Genomic DNA, 23,298 nt, shown 5'->3' with positions numbered 1-23,298 from the left:
GTGTGTGTGTGTGTGTGTGTGTGTGTGTGTGCTCATATGTGTTTGCTTGTGTTTATGCCAGTGTGTCTGTCCACTTTCAGGGGACTCCCAGACTTGCAGACTGAGGGGGAGGAGGGAATAGAGCTGACAGCCTAAATAGCAAATCATCATCAAAAATGTTTCTGTCTCTGTGTTTGTGGAGACAGAGAGAGAGAGAGAAGGAGGAGGAGGAGGTGTCTGAGCGTGTGTAAGTTGTACCCTTGATGTGGGCACATCAAGGGTACTTACAAAGAAGAAGCATGTCCCGTTATGTAAATCATTCAAGTCTAAGGTGAAGACTTGCTGTGAGGTTATGTTTATGTCAGGGATGTCAAACTCATTTACATCAAGTGGGCTGGACCAGTAAAACTGCCCTTTCTGTCAGTTATAATATACGAACATTACATGAAATTTCATCAGCAGTTCCCAGTTTTTCTACACGATAAAGAACGGCTGCTGTAGGAAATGAAAGAAATGTGTCAGCATGACTCTTTGGGCTTAAACTGTAAGAAATAAATCTGTAAAATTACAGGAAATGTTCTGCTAGCTTGTTGCTCAGACTGTGATTTAGGTATAAAACAAAGAATTTTTCCTTTTTTTAAAAAACCATTGTAAAACACAATTTCTCTTTCACATTTTCCAAAGCTGTCCAGTGGGCCGGTTTAGAGTCTCTGATGGGCCAATTCTGGGCCCTGGGCCTTATGTTTGACACCACCGGTTTAAGTGAATAGTCGGAATCAGTGATTTGGCGTGAATGAAACACCACCGTGTGTGTTTAAACATGTGTCGTTTGGGGTCCCAGGAGGACTCAGGTGCCATTTGTTTCAGTCTAATCCGGGAGGTCTGTCAGCAGGAGAGGAAGCAAGCAGGGAGCTCCGTTCATGTCTTACCTCATGAATCTTTACTGGTTTTTGTTGTGGCAGGTGTGATTAGCACATCCTGATGCCTCGGTGGATATGGGCCTGGTTTTTTTTGTCATGGTAGACTTTGTGACAAGTCATGGTAGGAAAACACAGGTGTTTCTAATAACATTAACTATGGCAGGTGGTCCAATAAGCCAGGACACTGCTTCCACAAAAAGCAGACATGAACCTGAAGCTGCTACATAAACATAGTCATGATTTTAATTTCCCTGCCCTCTTGATGTGTACATGAAAACATGCTTGCTGTTGTTTATACATGGCTTTATGAAAAGAACTTATGAATTGAGAACCAGAAGAATACATGCTTTGAATCTGTGAGTGTGTGTGTGTGTGTGTGTGTGTGTCTATATGTTCTAATGGGACCTCTAATTAAGACTCTGGGTATCTGCTATCTGTCAGCACTGATCGATCGGCTTGGAGAGTGACAGCTCAGCGTGTGAGTGTGTCTGTGTGTGTGCGTAGATTTTGCTTTTCATGCTCTCTGCTTCATGTCATGTTATTTTACATGTAAGTAACACAGTTGTAGGAGGAATATTAACACTTCATTTTCTTTAGCATGTACACAATCACACCACTTTTTTTTAAAAAAAGAAGACAAAAGTGTGAATGTTTTTTTCCTGCATACTCATTAAAAACACATCACAGTCCCCACGCACCTTCCCCCAAACCAAAGGAGGGTGAAGTGTTGGACAGATATTTGTTGTTATGTGCCACATGCACTCACAAACACACAGAATTATAAGTAATAAACTGATAATGTTTATGGGCATTTCCAGGTTAGTATGTGTCACTGAAAGCCATTGCGCTTCATCTTTCTAAAATGGTTATTTTATTCACAAAGGGGAAAGTTTAAACATCATAAAACAGAAGAGGTGGTGGTGCGTGCTCACTCTTTACTTTTTTGTGCACTTTCTTCTGCTTCTACCCACTTCTTCTTTTTTCCCCGCACACATGCACAGGTAGAGCTGTTCACAATTGTCTAACAGTTGCTATCAATCACCTGGCTGTTAGAGACAGAGAGTGTGTGTCTGTGTTAGCGGTAACGCTGTTGTGCAGGATGGCAAGTGAGTGATGGCGGTAACAGTATAGACGGCATGTGCTGTGAAATGTCACCGTGCCGATCGATGGTGTTTAACGAGGCTGGAGGCTGATCTGGACCTCATGCTAACATGAAGCTCTTCTCCCCGCCCTCTTCCTCCCCCTCCTCACTTTCCTAATCCCTCTCTACTCTCTGTGAGAGCCCGAGGGTCCCCCAGGAGAGAGACAAGGCCTTTTACCTGTCAAGAGGCTTTTGTGTCTGACAAGTCACACACACACACACACACACACACACACACACACACACACACACACACACACACACACTTAAAAAAAACATGTAAAAATGTGGCTGAAATTTGATGTTTTGTTACCTTATATAGAAAACAATATTTTGTTTGTGCTTTTTCTTTTTTTTTGTCAATGAATTATAAAGAATCAAAACACAAGACACAGCCGGGGTCAGAATAATCAGAACTAGTTTATGATTTCAAAGTGCTGAACAGAAAATCCAGTGAACCAAAGAGAAAGAAAAAACAACAACATATCGAACAGGAAACTCTAACCAAAGAAGGACATTGAAAAAACAGCAACTTTTTTTCTCTTTTTTTGTTTCTCTTCAAAAAACAATGCACAACTCGTACCACAATATTTGAAAAAGCTAAAAACACTTCAAAATATTAGTTTTGTATATATATATATTTATATATATTTATATCTATAGAATTTGATTTTTTTTATTTATTTTAAAACCGTCGTCATGAGGGTGTGAGTGGGTGGTGGAGGCCCTGGGGAGATTCCCATAGAGCTGCAGTCTGAGACACAAACACAGGTCGAGCTGTTTTGACAGGCTATGCCAGCTCTCGACAGCTTATAACACACCATGCATATGATCCTGGCTTGTCTAAGCGCACACACAAAGACGGTAGGCGATCATGTCCTCCACACTCACACAGCCGCCGCGATATATAAAACGATAAAGAAAAAGAGCATGAACGTGGAATGTTTCACCCCTGGACGTACAGCTGTCTGTCGAGCACCCTCCTCTCCCTGTCCCCCAGGCGAGCAGGTAGGGTGTGTGTCTGTGCTTCTAGCCCCTCTCAGGGTGTAAGTGCTTCCAAAGCCAATTTCTGTCCATGTTCATTCCTCCACACTTCTACTCGACCTATGATTTCAAACTGAGTTAATAAAACAAACAAACAAAAAAAACAAAAAACCACATAGTAGAGAAAGTTCAAGTCTGGGTGACTCAGTCATCGATCGTTAGTGCACAGTATCTCCTCTGCTGTCTAAAGCAAGATGGGAGACTGTCTTTCTTTTTAGCTACTGACAGTACAGGACAAGTTTTTGTATTAAAATAATTTAGAGTTTGAAATTAGATTTCCCCTCCTCCTCCATCCCTTCCTCTTGTGGCGCGATAGCACTTAAGGAATTGCACTTGTAATTAAGAGCCCGCCTCAACAGCCACTTCCATGTGTTTATGAAACACCTGTGTCCTGCGTCGTAACATTTTGGCCCACCTACGCCTACGCCGCTCCACCTCTGACATGTCGGCACATTTCGGAACGATCACCTCCCCCTCCCCGCACTCTCTCTTTTACATCGCCACCTCTCCCAGCCCTCCTTTCTAAATGGAAGTCCTCAGACAGAACGAGCCAGGCCGAAACACAGATAAACAGTACTCATAAACGTCGGTTCTTTCTTTGTTTTTTTTTGTTTTTTGTTTTTTTTGCCGAATAAGCTGCAACCCAGATGGAGCGAGGACAGTCAAAAAAAAAAAAAAAAGTCACTTTTCTCCTGTCCATCTCAGCCTCATCATCCTCCCCCCTCCTCCCAGCGTGGGGCGAAACAGGAGGACCAAATAAAAAGTGGTAAAGCGTTTGAGTAATTGTCTTTTATACAGGTGAAAAGCATTTAGCTGGTAGTCCGTTTGAGTGAAAGGCGCTCTCGTTTGGTTGTCCCCGTCGAGTCAAAAATATTAGATTGGCTCTCCGTGCGCTGCATCAGTCTTGAGAGAGAGAGAGAGTGCCTCTTCTCTCTCTTCTGGGTGTGTTTGCATGCTCCTTTGGGGAAAGGCCTTGACAGGACGTGACGTGGGTTCATTTTGCTGCATGGTTAGCCCGAGTCGTCAGTAGGGCAGAGTGTCCAGGAACCTGTCAATCAGTGGCGGAGGCGCTACCAGATCCTCCAGCTTCAGGTAGAAGATTCGCTGAAGGCCTTGGGTCCTCTGGGAACGAAGCTCTTCCCTTATACCCAAAATACGACTCAGAGAAGGCGCGGCTTTGGACGAGGAGGATGAAGGACTGCAGCCCAGGTGGTCTCTGAGACAACAGATCACTTTATTCTGCAACTCCTCAACCCGCTTTGAGTCCTTCAGACCGGGGATTTGCTCTGTAGATTCGCAAGAAAGAAAGACGGAGAAAGAGATGTTAGGAGAATAATCATTAAATGGCCAAAATAAAGTCAGTGGGGAAAAAAAATACACACACATATACATACATCAGAGCTCATTCAGCTGAAAGAGCATTAGCTACATCTTCTTTTATATTGAATTCCACCTCATTAGCCCGTATGGCTCATGTTCTTAACAGGCCTTAACCTGGCTCATTCACTACAGATCAATACTCAGTCTAATCTAATAAGCCCCCTTCTCACTGATGTACGTCCACATGCACGGCTATATGAGCACATTTTTTATTTTATTTTTTTAAACATTTGCACAGAAAAAAAAGTCAGTGCAATTTCAGAAATTAAGACAAAGAGCAGAACAGAAGTGCTCAACAGTTAGCTGATTATGTGGCCCTGTGAGCAGCAAAATGAAATTAGAAATGCACACACTGCTGCCCATAGCAACTCCAGTGGCACTCGTACAAGGCTTAATGTGACACTAACTCATTCTGCAGAGAACAGGGTGTCCAGCCCCCCAAACACAAACACACACATACAGGCACACCACGAGCTGTGCTGCAGGGAGGCTGCCACTAAGACCCGTCTCACTTTGAGGTATCCATTATCCGAAGCTTATTTACTGTTTGTTTATGTGACTCTTTTGTTTGTTGTGTTTGCCGCTGCAGAGTCACTCCGGCCCTCCTTTCAGCGCGGCTTTCAGACCTCTCGCCACACAATTCCGCTTCCCTGTCTTTCTTCCCGCTCTCCCTACCCCTTCTTTCTCTATGAGCGTGAGCTCCCGGGGAGAGATCGATGACTGCCTTTCTGCACAGGCCACTCTGAAGCGGTCGATCGCCTGGTGGCTCTGGTGGCTCTGTCGTGGCTTTGCACTGTGTGCTTTGCCGAGGTGGCAGAGCGCCACTGAGAACACCGCAGACGCCATTCCAGAGCCGCGCTCCACGGTGGGCTGGTCGATCAGGAACAGAGTTAAGTGCTCCCCCAGAGGGTGAGGATGGGGTTGGAGGGCTCAGACAGAAAGAGGTTGAGGAAGAGGAGGCGGCGGGGGCAGGGTGAAATAAGGAAGCTAAAAGCAGGGGGAGGGGGATTTTTTTATTTAATTTAATTCTTTTTTTTTAGCTACTGCACATTACTTTACAGCATCCAACACCCTAAAACTGTTTTAAAAAGATGAATATAAACACTTAACTGCAGACTAGTCTCTGTCGCCTGATGCATTTTACTTAAAAAACGAAATCTGCCTCGCCTGCAGCGTGTGTGCTCTCAGAGCAGGCTGCGATTCTTCTTTCATTTTTCACACATGAACACTGATTAGAGGGCCAGGTGTGTGGCAGGTGCAGCAGGTGCTTCTGGGTATCAGGTTCTTGTTTCGGGGCAGAGATGTGTGGGAACACGCATGCACATGTGTGTCTTTAAGCGTGTGTCTGACGTTAGAGGATGTGTCCACCTGATCACTGTCACACTGAATCACCAGGAGGCAAAGCTCCGGACAACAGGAAGATGCTGTGTGTGTGTGTGTGTGTGTGTGTGTGTGTGTGTGCGCGCGAGCGAGCGAGCGTTTTATCTGTATATTCATGTTCAGCTTAAATGATTCGCAGTGTTTATGAGGAGTGGAGAGGCGATGTTAATAACTTTGAGCACAGGTGACTATATGCAACCACAGAATTAGGACCCCTTGATTCTTGTTCCTCTCGCTAGTAAGCTCGTGATTGAAAATCTGTGGTTACCTGTGAGCAGCACAAGGGCGGCCAGGCAGGCGAAGGCAGAGGTATCCAGATTTAGGTTCTGGAGGTGAGCGGAAAATTCCTGGATGGAGTCCAGCCACTCTCCGAACCCACGAAGGCACTGGAACCTGTGCAGCACCAAGCCGTTACAGAACACTAGTTTATCCTCCGACAGCATCGATCTGAGGAACCGAGAGAAAGAAGAAGGGGGAAAAAAAAGAAGGAAATGGTGGACTGATTAGATCGCCGTTTTCCAGAGAAAACTGTATTTTCCCTCATGTATTGTAAATATAGCTTGAGATGCTGGGGCAAGGAAACAATTACAATAAAAAACAATGAGAAACCTGGCAGTGTGCGCACTCACGCAGAAACGGGACACACATCAAACACAAGCATGCAGCTGATTAAGGTTGTGTTTCCAAATTACAGCATTTTAAAACATTCCTGCGTTTCCTTGCGGCAGGGTGGGGTGAAGGGTTAGGGCAGAGGGTTGCTCTGTGTGTGCGTGTATATTTGCAGATAGATAAACTGTTATGGCTTTAATGTGCCCAGGCTGTGGTGTGCAGTGGAAACACAAGGTTTTAATAAGGAAATGAAAAGTCTTCTCAGATGTATTTAACCATCACTTACTCACGACACACAACATCCCACTTCTTTGACATCAAGCAGAGAAGGAGGGAGAGAGAGAGTGCAAGCAGAGGATGATGGAGACCTATGACTGGTCTCTATTAGTCTCTAAAATAGGAGCCCGCTCTTCTTTGGAGAGCTGCAACTGTGTTTAGTTGAAGAAGGATAAACTATGAGAGATGGAAGATCTAGGGGAGAAAGTGTGTACTTGGAAAACAGATGATATTAAAGAGAGAGAGAGCAAAGAGGGGAATTAGTGTGGAAAGGGAGGAAAGCCTCAAATTGCACCCTGCACAAACTTTGGTTTGGCAGTTATGAGGATAAACTGCAACGCTATTTGTGTCTAATTAGACTCAGTTCAAAAGAGACACGCCGTTAGGCCAGACACATGCACATACATGAGAAAGCATTAACAACTAACATCAAAAACAATTAGCACCAGCGATCGGGACCAAAATATTCTTTGTACTTCCAGGAAATCACAAGAAGAGAGCACAGAGAAGAAAGTGAATAACAGGAAGAGGTTGAGAAACGATGCCCCTCACCTATTCTCACCTATTGCTGGGGAAGAACAGCAAATTTGTTTTTGATTTCGATCCCTCGTATCATCTCCTCTAGGCTGAGGTTGAAGTCCTGACTTCTTGTCAAACATCTCTCACAGAACAGATTCACCTAATTTTTCATTGCTGCACCAGGTGCGACCTTAATGTTCCACATGTGAAACTCAAAACTTGTACTTGGCTGATCAAAGTTATATCATTGAGCACCCTTGAAGCCAGCAAAATTCATATTTTTAGATCACACCCTGGAAGTTCTGCTCTGAACTCCTGCACCTGTGCGCCTGCGATTACACCCGGGGCCTCAGACTTGCACACAGACCACTTAACTTCTGTGTCAAACTGGCCCCACGGTCATGTTGGGGCTCATCGCTGGTGATGAAAGCTGGATCTTCTCTTATAAACAAAAAAGCAGTTTTTAGTGGAAAGGTCTGCAGCATTCAAGACCAAAGGTACCGCAGTAGACGACTGGAGGGATGATCGTCGTTTACGTTCCACATTCCCCATGTTGTGCCTCGTGAATTTGCAGGATTTGACTGTAATGCACTGAAGGCATCTGAGGGAGGAATATTCAACACAGACAACCAGACCAGCACAGTCATTGCTCACTTTTCCCCGAAATAAAATTAAAGCTGAAGTGTTTCTGATTTGATCGAGCGTGTATCACAGGGGCACAGGAGCACAATGTGATTTGAGGGACTAAAATCAACAGCATTGCTCCAGAACACCTCTTGAAGGGGAGATCGGTCAAAATTCAAAACTTTATTAAAAGTTTAGCGTCAGCAGGGTCATTTTTGGAGAATTTCGCGAACATGAGCGTGAACAGTCCTTGTCGATGCACGTTTGGTGATGTATATTAGTACCTGTTATTTCCACAACATACCGGCTGTATTTCTGTGCTTAAGTAAACACAGAGCTGACCAAATAATATCTCACAGGACCATTTCACCCGTGTGAGATAGTGCCACTGGAGCAAAAATACACAGACAGGCTGGTAGATGCGTATCTAGGCAGATGCACGCACGCACACAAGCACAGGTGGATGTCTGCCACACATTCCACTCACCCCTGACTACGCTGTCACCACGGTAATCGACCAATAACCACAGAAACTGTTAGGTAACGGGGTGCTTACAGCAATGCCGGCCCAGAAGAACGAAGCAAATTTACTCTATGCACTCTGAGCACACACTCACAAGCACACAGACGCACGCTTGAGTGAGGGTCTGCGGGGCATCTAGGTTCAGCACGGGGTCAGCGAGGAGATGCGCTGCATCCATCGCTCCCACGGAAGACAGAGAAAATAAGACAGCGCTGTGTTTGTGTGCATTTTCCTCTCTGCCGTGGGAGTTTGGCCGATTGGAAGATGAGCAGTGTGTGTCTGTGTGTGTACGTGTGTTTGAAAGAGGCCCCTATGAGTCCACCCTTTAGAGTGAGTCAGAGTCCCAGCCTGATCACCCCTCCTGCTGGGACTGTGATGGCACCGCCCATCCTCTACCCACCCTGCACCTGGACCTACGCTGGGAGGAGGACAGAAAGTTGGGATTCTACATCATCAGCGAGTGTGAGTAAGTGTGCGTGTCTCACTGTGTTGGTCTTCTGCCCTAGACGACAGCGCAGACAAAGAGATGAGCTTGTAGCCCCCCACCACCGCCACCATCTTCTACCCATAAATTTAACCAGCCGCATGCCTTGCAAGAGCAAACTGGTAACCCAGGGTAATTCTGAGGCAAAGATGGGCCGGGGCAGTCACAATGGCACCACAGGTATCCATCAGTGAGACACACACGTGCTCTCTTGCTCAAACACACACACACACATACATACATCAGGGGGCGCATGAGGTAAATGAAGCCCATTGTGTTTTTATGTTGGTCAGCTGAACTGAATATGTATTTCCTTCCATAACAGCGGCTCTTTTCAGTTACTCAGCTGACTAACTTTGAGATGGAAATTGATCTTGTCAATTCACAGTTCACAATGTTAGCACAGTTTTAGCCCGCAGAACACACACACAGATCTCTCTGTGCGTCAGATATCAGACGAGCAGAGCGGAACTCTGTGGGTGTAGCTGCTGTCATAGCTACAGACTCCATTCATAATTTGGTTCATATGGCGATTACTCAGCTCCACTCCTCCCACTCTGGAGATACACCAACACAGCAGCACACAGCTTTGCCAGCACAGTTATGCACTGTACTTTAATCGGAAAGGGTTTAAGTGCCTCTTGTTTCTGAGACGCTAAGCAAAACAAAGTTGCCCGTACAAGTGTAAGTTGGTGTGGTTCAAAAGCTTGAGAGGTGTGCATAGGAGTGGACATCCAAGTTTAAAACAGGTGTTAAAAGAGGCTCCATTTCTGCCTACTTACCTGTGAGCCAATCGCAGCACAAACAGCTCCAGGAAGGCGGAGTCTATGAGCAGGTTCTGATCGTCACGCTGAAGCTCGGAGAAGCCGGGCAGCCTCTCCGCCCAGCACCTTGTGGTCTCCATCGAGATGGTGAGTAGCCTGTAGAAGAGGTGGATGTGTTCGACGTCCGAGGAGGAGGATGGCGGGTCGGCAGCGCTGAACTGCAGATCAAGAAAAGAAGAGAAATTACTGAAATAACTTGTAAACTATCTGTATTCGAAAATAAACTAATGCATTTCTCCAGTTGAAATGAATTGTTAAGGGCATGGGTTACCTGGCTGTAGTCAAGGTCACGAGGTGTGCAGTGAGAATAAGCCCTGAGCAGAGCAGAGAGGAGGCTGAGGGGTGGAGAAGGAGGAGATGCCTCCGTCTGCAGGGGGCTCTTTGGTTTGGAAGGCAGACGACCTCTGCGCCCCTTCAAGCTGTCAGTACGCACCACTAAAACAGAGAAACACAGAAGGCAAGAGGTTTTTGAGTTGGACGTGGAAATATAAACTCTGCATGCACAGTCAAGTTCTACCCTCCAGCGGACCGGCTTGATATCAGCTTTTCATCACAGCGAAATAACGACTAAAAGGTTGGGAGAGGTCTCTGCAGGAGTGCTCCCAACATTGCCACGATCTCCACACACAGGAGGCCACGAGCCAGCAGATGGCAGTGGAGCTGTTCTGCAGGCTGCAGACGGACGTGTGTTAATGCAACACAGAGACATCCAGTATGCATTTTGTGTGGGTTTGTTTGCGTTTATGCATGTGGATATGTGGGTGGGGGTATTACAGGGTGTGAGACAGGTGACAAACCTCATGGGAATGGGGGCAGTTTGAGTGTCACGCTGATTCTACACATCATCGAAACGTGTCTGTCTGTGTGTGTGCACTATGCAGCAACAGTCAACGCATCAGATGTGGTGAACACAATGACATAACGGGAGAATCTTTGCATAAGATGGTCAGCTTTGAGGCTCTGCTAAACAACACTGAACTCAGGGGCTTTAAAGGTGGCAGGGACTAATTGGTATGATGTGTATCATACTTTCTTCCAACCACAGACAGGCGTTTCTGCATAGACAGTTGTGTGATGCTACCACAGGCTGGGCCATTACCGGCCTATTAACCACTGACTGCAGAGACGGGGGCTATGATCACTGACTGCAGGTCTGATTAGTGTTGCATTATTAGGATTAACTCTCAAGAGTCCAATGCCACCATCGGGTCACCTTTATGACACTTGCATTGAAGCAGTTGTGTGCATATGTGCTTGTTTGTGTGTGTGTGATTCAGGTGTGTGATCTCCTACCTTCCTTCACCATCCCCACGCTCAGACACTTCTGAAAGCGGCAGTACTGGCAGCGGTTGCGTCTCCTCTTGTCCACAGGACAGTTCTTACTGGCCAGACAGACATACTTGGCGTTTTTCTGCACGGTGCGCTGGAGAAAGAAGAAACAGGCATGCCGATAATCAGCCTCCAAACACAATCAACACCTAATATTTGATTTGTTTAATTCAATTTCTCTCTCTCTCTCTCTCTCTCTCTCTTTCCTTGCCCGTCAAAGAATGAAAGCGAAGCTCGCAGGTCAGATTTTAATTACGCGCTGAAAGGCGGCGGTGACATCAGTATAATTAGATAAAATTAATTTCCCAACAAGCCTCGCCTGCAGGAGGGACAATTTTATTAGCGCCGCAGCTGACAATAGAGATCCAGCGCGTGGCGTGCGGAGGCGGGTCCCTTGAGACGGGGTAGAGTTGGGTGGGTGAGGTGGAGAGGGGTGGGGGACGAGCGGCCGCGAAAGCTGCCTGATCAGATTGTTTGTGAAGCTCGCGGGTCAGCTCGTGGCACCTTCGGGGCCTCGCGCATCGCGCCTCTCTCAATGGGCCCCGCGGGAGCTGTTTTCTCCTCCGCTGGCTCGCGCGATTATTACTGACCTTATTAAAATGAAATCAGAAACGGGCCACGTGGGAGGGAGTGGAGAGGGGGCTCAGCGAATACAGGGAGGACAATAAGTGAGATTGTAGTGCGCGCGCATCTATGGGGCCAATCCTGCGCGCTCGTGACCGCGTATTGAAGGCAATACTTTGAACGGACCGTCCCAGTAAAAGCACGAAGTTCTTCACTCGCAGCACGAACAGACCGCAGACCGACATTATCAGTTCCAATGAGGCCCGAAGGCTCCACGCTGCCCGTGTCTGACAGGAGATTAAACTCGGGGGTGAACCTGCGATGACAACACCGTAAAACCCCCACAAATACTCACTTTACCACCGCGTTTACCCGCTGTGACTCCAGCACTCCACTCAGGCAGCGCCTATAACTGAACTGTAATTTACACATAACGGAAGTGCCACGGCTTCTTTAACGCTTCTAAAACACATCAAAACAAATAAATCCAATTAGGAACCCCTCGCGCCGCACATGCCCGTCCCCCCCAGGAGACCAATAACACACCAATTATTCCATATGCTTCGGCGCGAGTGCGGAACCGACGCGTAATGGGCGCCAGTGCCGGATGAGAGTCGTTGCCATGGCACCGCAGATCGCTGTGAATGTCTCCTTTCATCCCTTCAATGGTCGGCGACCCGTGCGCGCGAGGATAAGTAAGTTATGGTCATTAATGTGGTCGAGAAAGGGGGGTGGGGGATGCATCCAGTTAGATGGTGTCCGAATTAAACATGAGGAAGGCTGAATGACGCACAAATCTTCCGTGCGCAAACTTTTATTTACACTTTTAAAGAGGTTCGGAGTCATTTACGCGATTTTTCCCGATACTAACCAACAGTAAAGCCCACGCGAACACGCCCGGAGCGTGTTCTAAAGATAACTGTGACTCTTTTTTGTGTTTTCCTCTCTGAAACTTTAAAATCTCCGGTTTCCCTGGCGGTGTGCTGGGCGGTGCGCATAAAGGTGAAAGTGGAGTAGTCTATAAGCTAAGTTAACCCTGCTGTTTGTTCAAGGAGGAAATTCTTCAGTGACCTCAGGCTTAATTTAGATGTCTGTTTCCAAGAAAAGCCTGAGTTTGCAATCATCAATTAAGGGCGCGATAAATTAAGCTCTCATGAGCGAGCGCTGGCCCTTTCTCTTCTCTGTCTGTCTGTTATCATCTGTGTGTCTGCGTTTGTGTGTGTGTGTGTTGGTTGGGGCTCTTGTGACTTTGCTTTCTAATAATCAGCAAAAACGATGACTGGAGTCACTATCAAAGCTTCAAAGCTATAACTAGTCTCTGATGTGATGTGTAAATATACATACATATATATGTGTGTGTGTGTGTATGTGTGTGTGTGTAGTACACTTTGTTCTAGTTCAATTAATTTAATCTTCCCTGTCATTTTTCCTCGTGTTTACCCCAAATTTCATTAAAATAACAAGTTTAAATTTACTTCGCACCAGGCCATATTGTTTCTGTGGGCAGGAACTGGATTAAAGTGAAAAAGTTTCAGTTAGATGTTGAGTCAGAATTGAGGAATGAGTGGTGTGCACTGAAAGCACATTCACAATTGAAAGTATTCTGACAGGAGTGCAGATACTATGGCTGTTGTAGGGGCCAGACAGAGGCGTGCAGAGACAGATTCTTGACATGTAACATGTACTAATAGCCTCGGCTTAAATTAAAAGCCTTGAGGGACTTTGCCCTCTCCAACCCATCTTAAATCCCAACCCCCCTCTGGTTGCTTCCGACCGCTGATTCTCAGTTTCTGCCGTCAAAAAAGTGCAAAAACACATGTAGACATCTGTATCCGTGAGCTGACTTTATTGTTTTTATAACTCTAAAATCCTACACACTGGGTTTATATGATCAGCTTACACGTTTCCGAGCTTGTTTTTCCAATTATCTTCACCAGCACATGGATGCTTACCATAATTTCTAGGACTAACATACCAAGCAAGCCCTGGAAAACTAAAACAGTGTGTAGCAGGTCTAAAACAGCTCACCGGTTGGTTAGTACAGTGGGTGCATGGAAACAGGGGACTTTAATGTTCTTTTTTTTGATAACATAATGTATTATACTAACAGTTGGAATAGTTTTTTATTTTATTTTAAAAATTGAAATACTGAATAGGTTCACTAAATTAATGGAAACCCGTGAATGGAACACATTATTCAAAATAATAAACATGCCCAAAAAAAAAAAAAAAAAACAACAACCCTGACTTGTTTAAGAGCTAAAATTAATTCACGGGGAAAATGTGCTTCAAATTGCACTAATGAAATAATAATTTACAGCAAGCCTCTACAACGGTTTAATGCCTAATAACTATTCATGGATAATTAAATATAATCAGGAAAATATTTTTCGGGCACAATAAAACCATCAGGATAATGGAGGTGATTTGCCTGAGAATATGTGAACAAGGAGCAGGTGTGTGTGAGACACATGATTTAGTTTCTGCTGCTGCCGCTGCATCCTGGATTCACGGGGTAACAGTGTGAAAAAAACACATGTTACAGTATGTTTTTCTATATGTGTGGTTGCCTGCATATGTTGCGTGAGGCGGGGATGGCTCGCTGCATCTGCATATGTGTGTGTATGTGTGTGTGTGTGTGTGTGAGAGGGAGTGTAAAGGAAACATAGCGAGGTTTGACAGGCTTTGTGGCTGCGGAGGGAACACTGCAGCGAGCAGACAGCCCGCAGCCTGCTGCCACCAGACGCTGCTTTCATTAATTACTAAATAAAAACAAATTGTGAAACTAATTGAAAGGAAGGATAATTCATTTCCACCTACCAGAGGCATTATTCAATTACCTCGGTGTGTGCACCCTCCTTCTTGCTGTCTCTTAATTTTAACTCTCATCTCGTGCAGCCAATAGAATGCTTAACAAGTGTGCCGGAAAATGTTTTAATTCAAAAACTGTGCAAATGAATTACTCCACTGTCACCGAGTGCGAGTTCACTGTAATTCCAAGTGATGTGCCACTAAGCCTCAAATATATATGTATACACGCACATGCACAGCAATATAATATCTCGCTTGTCATGTCTGTTGTATTTTATGACTTGCAGCATGAGGAAAATGGAAAATGAGTCTGACTAAAAACCGGCTCTTGGATTGTGTTAAACTGTGTTGTCAGCGCGTTAGCACGTGCGGCAACATGGGATGTGAGACAACAGGTTCAGAAGTGTTAGGTTGAATCACTTGAGGGACCAAATTTCAAACAGATTCATATCGGGTTGAGCATTATGCAAGAGAATTGTGGTCAAATTCGTGGCCGCCAATTGACTAAAAACACGCCGTCAGAAAACTGATTTCAAGAAGGATTCCTTCACCATTACGTGCTCGCACACCGCGTTATTTCTGAGTATCTGAGCTCCTGAACACAGCTGTTATTTTGGAGAGAATATATGTTTTTATCATCCTGTGTTCTCATGCAAGCAATCACAAACACACACGCACACATTTACACAGAGCCAGTGCTTATGCACACTTTGCCCACTTGGTTGCTGGGAGAAACGACCCCTGTGGGTGTGTTGTGCTTTCGCAATGACTCTAAAGACGATTTAGAGAGTACAGAGAAGGGTGTAGAGTGGGAGCAAGGCAAATGCTAGCAAACTGCTCCGACTTAAATACGTCAGTCAGCTTGCAGCCAGTTTACAGATTCTGGCTGAGATTTTAAAGATGGAAAGTCTGTTATGAATGTGAGAGGTTAGAAACAAGAAGGAATACTTCAAAAGATGCAGAGGGGTACAAATGAGGGACAGGTGCGTGATGTCTTATTAGAAACCACAAGACTCAGAAGTACAAGAAAACAAAAGAAAACCAAAGACCAGAACGGTTGAAACTAGAGGAAGACTTTAATAATAGCTGTGGGTTGTTGTTTTTTTTTACCTTGAAGAAGCCTTTGCAGCCCTCACATGTGCGTACGCCGTAGTGCTGGCAAGCCGCATTGTCTCCACACACCGCGCAGGTTCCCTCTCCCTGTGGGCCACGCGGGGGTGGAGAGGGCAAGCTGTCTGCTAGTAGAGGGCCACAAGGTCCAAGTGCCAGGGAGCGAAAGGCGAGGCTGCTGCTCCCTGCTCCGCGGTGCAGCTGGTACAGAGGCTGCTCCAGGGGTGGGACGTGAGGATGGGAAACTGATGAGGAGGAGGAAGAGGAGGAAGAAGAGGTGCGAACCAGCCCTCCTCCCAGGCTATCATAACCGCCGACGCTGCCTCCACTGTGGGGCGGTGAATGCTGGTAGAAGTGCGGAAAACGGGGGGACTTGAGGGGGCCGGTCTCCAGGCTGGAAGGTAGAGAGTGAGGGTGAGAAGGAGCCAGGGGGTGCTCCTCCCCCCACAGGAAGGAGGTGCCCGGCTGGGGTGGCAGAGACGGGGTGGTCGGAGTGGAAGGGGGAGACTGTTTAAAGTACATGGTGGAGGAGGACATGGCCTCCAGGGGTGGGGCAGTTGGGTAGCTCTCCTCCTCCTTTTTGATGGTGGGCCTGTGCGTGGGCATCTGGTAGAGGCACGAGGACTTAGGCTCGTAGCTTCCGTCCACAAAGACATTGAAGCTTGGGAGAGAGGTGGTGGCAGCTGCAGAGATCTCACCCCCACCCAGGTCCAGCTTGGTGTAGTCGGGGGTCATGAGGTCAGAGCTGTAGCTTTCAGTCTGGTAGCTGAAGGACTGGCCAGAGTAGGCTGAGCCTGGAGGGGCCGGCCCGTACTGAGCCTGCACACAGGGCATATCTGTCGGAGGAAACAGAGCACACACGCAGGTTAGAGCTGCGTGGCACATCAGACCACATGTATCCCAAAAGCTTCACATTCCCATGTTAGTAGGGCACAGCTATATAGCAACAATCACTGGGCAGAGAAGAAGAATTTATGACATTTTACAAACAGTGATTTAATCAGAGAAGCAGGGCTTCATGTTCAGTAAATCTGCAGGATACAGGCAGACTCTATTGGATGCACATGCACACAGTGGTAACACTAAACAGGGTCAACCATTAAAAAATAAAAAAAAGAAAGAAACAAAAACAATCTGCACAGCTCTATTGGAACAGGCAGTTTGCAGAGTGTTATAAAAGTTTTTCTTTCAATGAAGAGGCTGTGAAAAGCTTTAACCAAATCTTTCCATTTGATGCAATTTACACCCATTTCTGCTGTTAACACTTCTTGCACTTGCACTGAGTAAGTACAGCAAAAAAAGGGAAAAAAAACCCTGAATACTGAAACACACACACACAAAACTTCGAACATTGCTGATTTTCCTAGTTAGTCAAGTTAGAGAAGCTGCAGTTGATGATCCTGAAGCTCAAATACAAGAATCTGTATGTGTGTGTATTCTGGTTAGTCAGATGGAAAAGCAGATGAGATAACATTAAATAATAATGGAACCCCATGGTGGTGCTGGATGCTTGCTGCACAGACCCTTCACACACACGCGTGCACGCACACCCTCTCATGCACACGCACACTGAGATAAAGACGGACACGCAGACACAGATATTTCCTCTAACTGCTGCAGACGCCAGTCGACATGTCTTCACTTTCCCCCCTTGATTTAATTCTGCTACAGCAACAGGCCACCAGCTCATCGTTTCTCTGTGTGTGTGTTTGTGTGTGGACTATATGGTCTTATCAAAACTCTTACGTAATATACAACGCCTGCGTTTGCGTGCGTCTGCACGTGTGTGTGTGTGTGTGTGCATAATAATAATCAGTCATGAGTGTCAGCGCAGGCAGGCTTTTGTGGTGTTTGCTCGTCTCTCCCGAGCAGGGAACTGTCAACACTGCGCTGCTCCCATTGACGCCCAGCATGCGCGCGCTCTGCCGTAATCGCCCCCTTTCCTGTACGTCATGTTTGTCTAGTCAAATACGGGATATATCGGTCCTGCAGTTGTTAAAGCGTTCACAAATACCTCCGCCAAAGCGGTCTCACCTGAACTTTTATCTATTTATAAAGCAAGAAAAAAAAGGAAAATAGTCCTGATTTTATATATGTATATATATATATATATATATATATATATATTGAGATAAATAATTTTTTTTTAAATTCTTTGCTATAAATATTTTTTCTTTGAAATAATTCTTATTAATTTTTATATTAACCATTAAATATGCAAGCATAGTGTATCAGCAGGCTCATTAAGCCGCTACATTTCTTTCCTTCTTTTTATTTTAATTGAGGATATGAGTCAAGCTGTAGGCATACGTGTGCTTGACGTCATCAAGATTTTTTTTCTTCTTCTGCGAGTGACCAGCTCTTCAACCCACGTGGAAAAACACACATGCAGCATTAAGGGCGTCACGGGGCCTTTCTGGGCTATACCTAAAGACCTTTTTTTAAAAAACTGATTATGCATCAGAGGAGGAAGAGAACCAGAGAAAGAAAAAACAAACTGAAAAAAGGAGAGTACAGTGGTAAAGGTTGCGGCTCTCTGTGTTGTGTCAGTAGGTCAAGCCTCAGATTAGGGGCCATCAGTGTAGAAATGTGTGCAAGACTTACTGCACGTGGCACATGCACATGTTTATATTTAAATATGGTAAATTTCTGGTTTTTCTGTGAAGAGATGAAAGAATGAGAGAGAAAAGGGTAGGAAGGCTACAAAGTAGTGTGATGTTTGTCTGTCGGGTGAGTAAAGAAATTCCTTCTGGTACACACACACCACCACCACCACCACGTGTGTTCATCTGCTTATAATGTTCACGATGTCAACATGGACTTGTATATGTTCATTCTACCAAAAGCATACACCCTTATCCTGAAAACCTGTAAAACCACTTGTCTCTGCGAGTGTCTCACCGTCTTCGTTACTTGACTTTTGTTGGCGTGTCTAACCTTCACTCACACACCCATGCTTACAAACTTGCATCCTCTTTTACACACTCACCACAAGTGCAAATAGAGATCCATCACCGGAGCTTCTTAGTTGTTAATGTCACCAAAGCAAGTCAGTGTAGGGGATTCTCAAAAGTCCAATACCACCATCGGGTCGCCTTTATGACACTTGCATTGAAGCAGTTGTGTGCATATGTGTCTGTTTGTGTGTGTGTGTGTGTGTGCAAGCAAGAGGACAGACAACCCAAGCAGAGTCAGACATAGGTGGTGCAGCATAGTGAGGCAAAGGGAAACAGTCTCTAACCTCGAGGTGTGCATTTCAACTGGACAAACTGCAGCTGTTCCAATAACTGAGTGCGCTTGTTCATTGTCAGAATGCCATAGATCTAACAAATGAAAACATGAAGGTGCAGACATAAATTACAAAAACACAGATTTTCTTTATATCAATAAACTATAAAACATTTTCGGGGAGTCAGCGTCCCACAGCGTAGAGTGATTTTTACTTTTTTCCCTTTACACTGTGCACACAAAAATAACAAAAAACAAAACACAAAGCACAGAGACACACTTACACAACCAGTTACTTCAGGGTATACAGTGTAGTTTCTATATTGAATTACAATGGACAAAATTGTGTGTGTGTGATTGTATTATATATAAATATATATATGATTCACATTTCGCCTCCAGGTTTTGGATATAGGTGTGCCTGGCCTCAGAATTGTCTTATCTTAATGACTGAAATGTCAGCTCACTTGCCAGACAAAATCAACCCACACACATACACATGGGCTCACGACTGCAGCACAAACAAAAGATCACCAGAACATTGAGGAAACTTCAACTCATATTTTGACCTTTAACAGGAGTAAAAGAGCATAAATATACACATAAATAAAACGACTGCCTACCAGCTGATATTCAGATCTAACCCCTGTGTTTTAAACTACTAAATAAAAATTATATATATGTATTTAAATATTTTTTTTTTCAATTTTTGGGAATGTTGTTTTTTTCTTTTCCCCCCACAATAAAACAATCACCCGACTCATATCACCAAGCACTCCACAACAGCAACACGAAATGAAAGTGTCAGAGCCGCTGCACTCGTTACAAAAGCATCAGATGAGAAAGAGATTAAAAAAGAAAGAAAGAAAAAAGGGTAAGATGAAAGTGAAGACAGACTGAGCGCTTGTTTCTGTACCTGGTGAAAGAGCCTCGCGCTGAATGGTGCTGGGTGTCCGGGATTTAGGGGTGGCGTGGCTGCGGCCGGGGCAGGGCTCCTGGAGCGGGGAGGGCTCGGCGGGCGTCGCTAAGGAAGTGTCCGACCGCCGGGGCTCCGAGCTCGGCTGGGCGCGCTCTTCCGAACCTGTGCCTGGGTGAGACATGGCTGTGTTAAAGCCAGTGGCAGGCTGAATAATCAGGTAAGTGCCTCAAACGCTCGTAAAGACTTAAAAAAAAAAAAGATTACTCAAAGAGAAGCGAAAATTTATTTCTTTTTTTTTCTCCCTCAAGAATGGAGACCTTTGTTTAAATTGCTTCCACAAACTTCAGCAAATTCAAATTCGGTGTTCAAAATTTCCTCACACTTTTAGAAAAAAATCGGACAGAGAAACATTTTTGTACAATTTAAAGACAACCAGCAAAGCTTTCGTTTCATCTCAAAAGCAAATCGTTATTGGCACAAAAATCTCATCTGAGAGAATCAGTCAGTTTATCGGGTTTAAAAGCAGTAGAAAGAGATAACAGGGGATGTAAAGCACTGCGCTGAGACGGCGCAAATTCAAATAACTACCAGTGCACACGCTGGAAGGCAAATTAGGGATAAGATTTAGACTTTTACATCCAACATAGGGCAATTCTGACAATAAATATGTCACTGAGTGCATCCTACAAAGAGAACCACAACTGAGGACTTTGGGTTCATTTCAAAACTTTGCCTACGTGGGCGACAGGTTTCATTTTAGCACTAACGTCTTCGCCGTTATTATTATTATTATAATTACTGCCTAATAGATATTTTGCACCGTAAAACAGAAATTCCACCAGTCAACAAACTATGCACGACTTCTGAAACAAAATAATAATAATGAAAAAAAAATCATAATACAGACCTACAAAAGTGACAACTTTTATAAAAGCAGCTTGCGCCAGTGGCTCCGGGCCATCGCTTTTCTTGCCTCTGATCACCGCCGCATTCGCCTGCTCAGGGTTCATCCAGAGGGGAGAGAGAAATCTAGAAAACTGTGAGTCGGACCTGAAACCAGACCAGCGGGCTCCCGTGCGCCGTGCGCCTCCGACTCCCTCTCACTGCAGCAGGGTGCACCGTGGCCGGAGGATTTCAAGGCCCAGAGCGCCCCCTTTCTGTAACACACTCCTATATACTCTATCTCTCTCTCACTGTGGCTCTCTCTCCGCCACACATAGACCCCCTCTATGAGACGGTCAAGTTGAGAAGACCACGCAGTCTCCCTGTGTGTATCGCAAAACAGCTTGGTGACAACCCACAACCCTCATACGGATCAAGACTAGGAGCACCTGCAGCTTCATGTCAGTAGCCACTTTTCACCAAACTTTAAACCACTTCTCAAAGGATTTACTGGACACCCACGAACCCCCTGTCGGTGGTTCTTTTGTCGGAATATGGCTCTTATATAGATGTAATCCCTCCCAACAGCCCCCAAATAGGTTGGAATAAACAAAAAAGCACAAACCAGAGTAAACAGACAAGTCAAGCTGTATAACATTGATTTGATTAGGGCTGATTTGGAACAGTTAAGCCATTATTCAATTGTGTATGGAACCATTTGAGCACTGAGAGAAAAAAAGAGACATCTTTAGGCCTGAAAAATGATTTTGTTACAGTAACAGCACAAATGGGAGTCAATTTGAAATAAGCTGAAGTCATCTCATTCTTACATAAAGTTGTGAAGCTAAACCCGTAACTGCGTAAATACGCTCTAATCAGAGCCTCCGAGGGGAGTTAAAGAGATGAAGATGATGTGTTTTTACTTCAAACAAACTTATTTTTGTACAAAGTGAGACATTCTGCCTTTTTCTAACTTTTTTTTTAATGAACCCGCGGTCTCCCCCTACTTTATTCTCAGACCGAGCCGGCCGGTGGGGCTCTGGCCCTGCGCGCACCGGTAACCAAGAGAACGACAAAAGAGCTGTAAAGCACGCGCCCCGGAGCGCCGGTAGCCCCCGGTAGCCCCCTCGCACCAATAACCCCGGACAGCGCGAGGCTTCCAGCAAACAGAAACAGAGAAAAGAAAGGACATAAAGGAGAGAGCAGAGAAATATGCGAGTAGCCTAGCCTACTGTAAATCAGCCCTGAGTGGGAGCCTGTCACTGGAGCCTGCGTGCGCGCGTTCGTGCGTGTATGCGTAAACCTGAGTGTGTGTGAGGGAACTGAGGGGGGGAAAGAAGGTAAAACCAGCAACTTACTTAAGTACCTCAACCCGGTGTTGTCAGCTTATTATTATAAACTATGTGACTGGCCAAGAGGCACGATAGCTGCTGGAGCATGCTTCACGGTGGGCTTCAGAAATGTTGTTGTGGCTTTATGGTTGAGGGTGTTTTTCCTGCGATACATGGCTCATGAAATTCGGAGGCAATTTGAGTACCAGTGTATCTTGGGCCAGTTTTATTATATACGGGTTAATGGTAACTGTACGCTCACTCCATGTTACTGAAGGTTAAATCATAGCGCAGTCCGGCACCGACAGCCGAGCGATATCTAAACTCAAACACACCCACAACCTCACAAACACGCACTTACACACATCTATGTATATAAATACATTTTATAAAAAGACACCACCCCCTCAAAAAATTAAAAATTAAAAAAAGAAAAAAAAAACTCCGATAAGACACCCCCCCCCACACACACACACAACCCAAACACACCATGGCTTGAAATGAAAGAGCATTAAGTCTCCTCTCCGAGCTCCTGCCTGAATGTAGGTTACACCGCTCTTCACTCAGACCATTTGTGCGTCCGACTCCACTATTCATTGTGAGAGTGAGAGGCATCTCATTTCCATGACAACCGGAAAGGATAAGATACCTTCTCCAGCGCAAATTAAATTCAGAGTTCAGCCTCATTCGCCGTAGGAGAACCCACACATAGGCACAGACCAACAAACATGACCGGCAACACGCGTGTGCCGGTGGCTGACGTGAGCAGCAACAGGTTAGGCACACAAAGTTGGGCAGCACGCGCACAGATGATGTTAGAGTAGTAAATCCATCATGGCTTTTGATATAGGTGGCGAAAAATTAAATACGTAAAGCTGAGGGTTATCTTCTTTCGGCGTGTTTCCGCCAAGATGTGAGGCAGAGCTTTACAGATTCATTCATTCATTCAGTTTACTTACTTGTTTGCTGTAGCGGTTCCGTCTTTACATGTAGTGGGCTAATAACTTCGCGTGAAGTATCCGTTTTCCATCCAGAACAACCGCAAAGAGATAAAAATAATGACAGGAAAGAAAAATAATAATAAAAACACTCTTAGTGATCTCGGAGAGGCGCTGGATTCGTCGGCATTAGAAAAAGAAAAGGAAAAAAAGTTCCGTTCCTTCCACTTACTTTTTCTAAAGTATAAAAAGTAGAAAATGAAATAAAAAAGAAATCATCAAACTCCCGAGTGGCTCTAAGGAGCGAGTCTGCGTCCGTCCCCGTGCTGCTGAGTGTGTCAGTGCTGATGGGTGCTTTGCAAAGTGTGCTCTTGTAACGCGCGTTTGTTTATGTGCGCCGTCTGAGGGGAGAAAGTCAAATAGTGCATTTATGTGGGCTCTGCCTCCACACAGAGCTCTTGGTATGCGCTACGTCAATGTGAC

At 45.3% G+C, this 23,298-nt stretch overlaps 1 protein-coding gene across 4 annotated transcripts; it reads right to left on the bottom strand.

The window, feature by feature from the left end:
- Window positions 1-2,441: 2,441 nt before the first annotated feature.
- Window positions 2,442-23,063, bottom strand: nr4a3 (nuclear receptor subfamily 4, group A, member 3). Of its 4 annotated transcripts, XM_082551750.1 has the most exons (9): window positions 23,048-23,063; window positions 22,837-22,881; window positions 19,662-19,832; window positions 15,518-16,353; window positions 10,997-11,126; window positions 9,975-10,138; window positions 9,662-9,861; window positions 6,113-6,291; window positions 2,442-4,370 (listed from the first exon to the last, which is right to left on the bottom strand). In XM_082551750.1, the coding sequence occupies exons 4-9, from the start codon at window positions 16,349-16,351 to the stop codon at window positions 4,108-4,110; spliced, it is 1,770 nt and encodes a 589-aa protein (XP_082407876.1). In that variant the 5' UTR covers window positions 16,352-16,353; window positions 19,662-19,832; window positions 22,837-22,881; window positions 23,048-23,063; the 3' UTR covers window positions 2,442-4,107. The 4 variants fall into 4 exon arrangements, with proteins under 4 accessions (XP_082407876.1, XP_082407874.1, XP_082407873.1 ...); XM_082551748.1 differs by lacking the exon at window positions 23,048-23,063 and having other exon boundaries at window positions 22,837-22,969; XM_082551747.1 differs by lacking the exons at window positions 22,837-22,881; window positions 23,048-23,063 and adding an exon at window positions 20,572-20,775.
- Between the last annotated feature and the right edge of the window lie 235 nt (window positions 23,064-23,298).

Source organism: Aulonocara stuartgranti (genome assembly GCF_965226115.1).
Source record: "Aulonocara stuartgranti genome assembly, chromosome: 11".
NCBI lineage: Eukaryota > Metazoa > Chordata > Actinopteri > Cichliformes > Cichlidae > Aulonocara > Aulonocara stuartgranti.
Note: the sequence above shows the minus strand (reverse complement) of the source record. Positions and strands in the feature narration are given on the sequence as shown.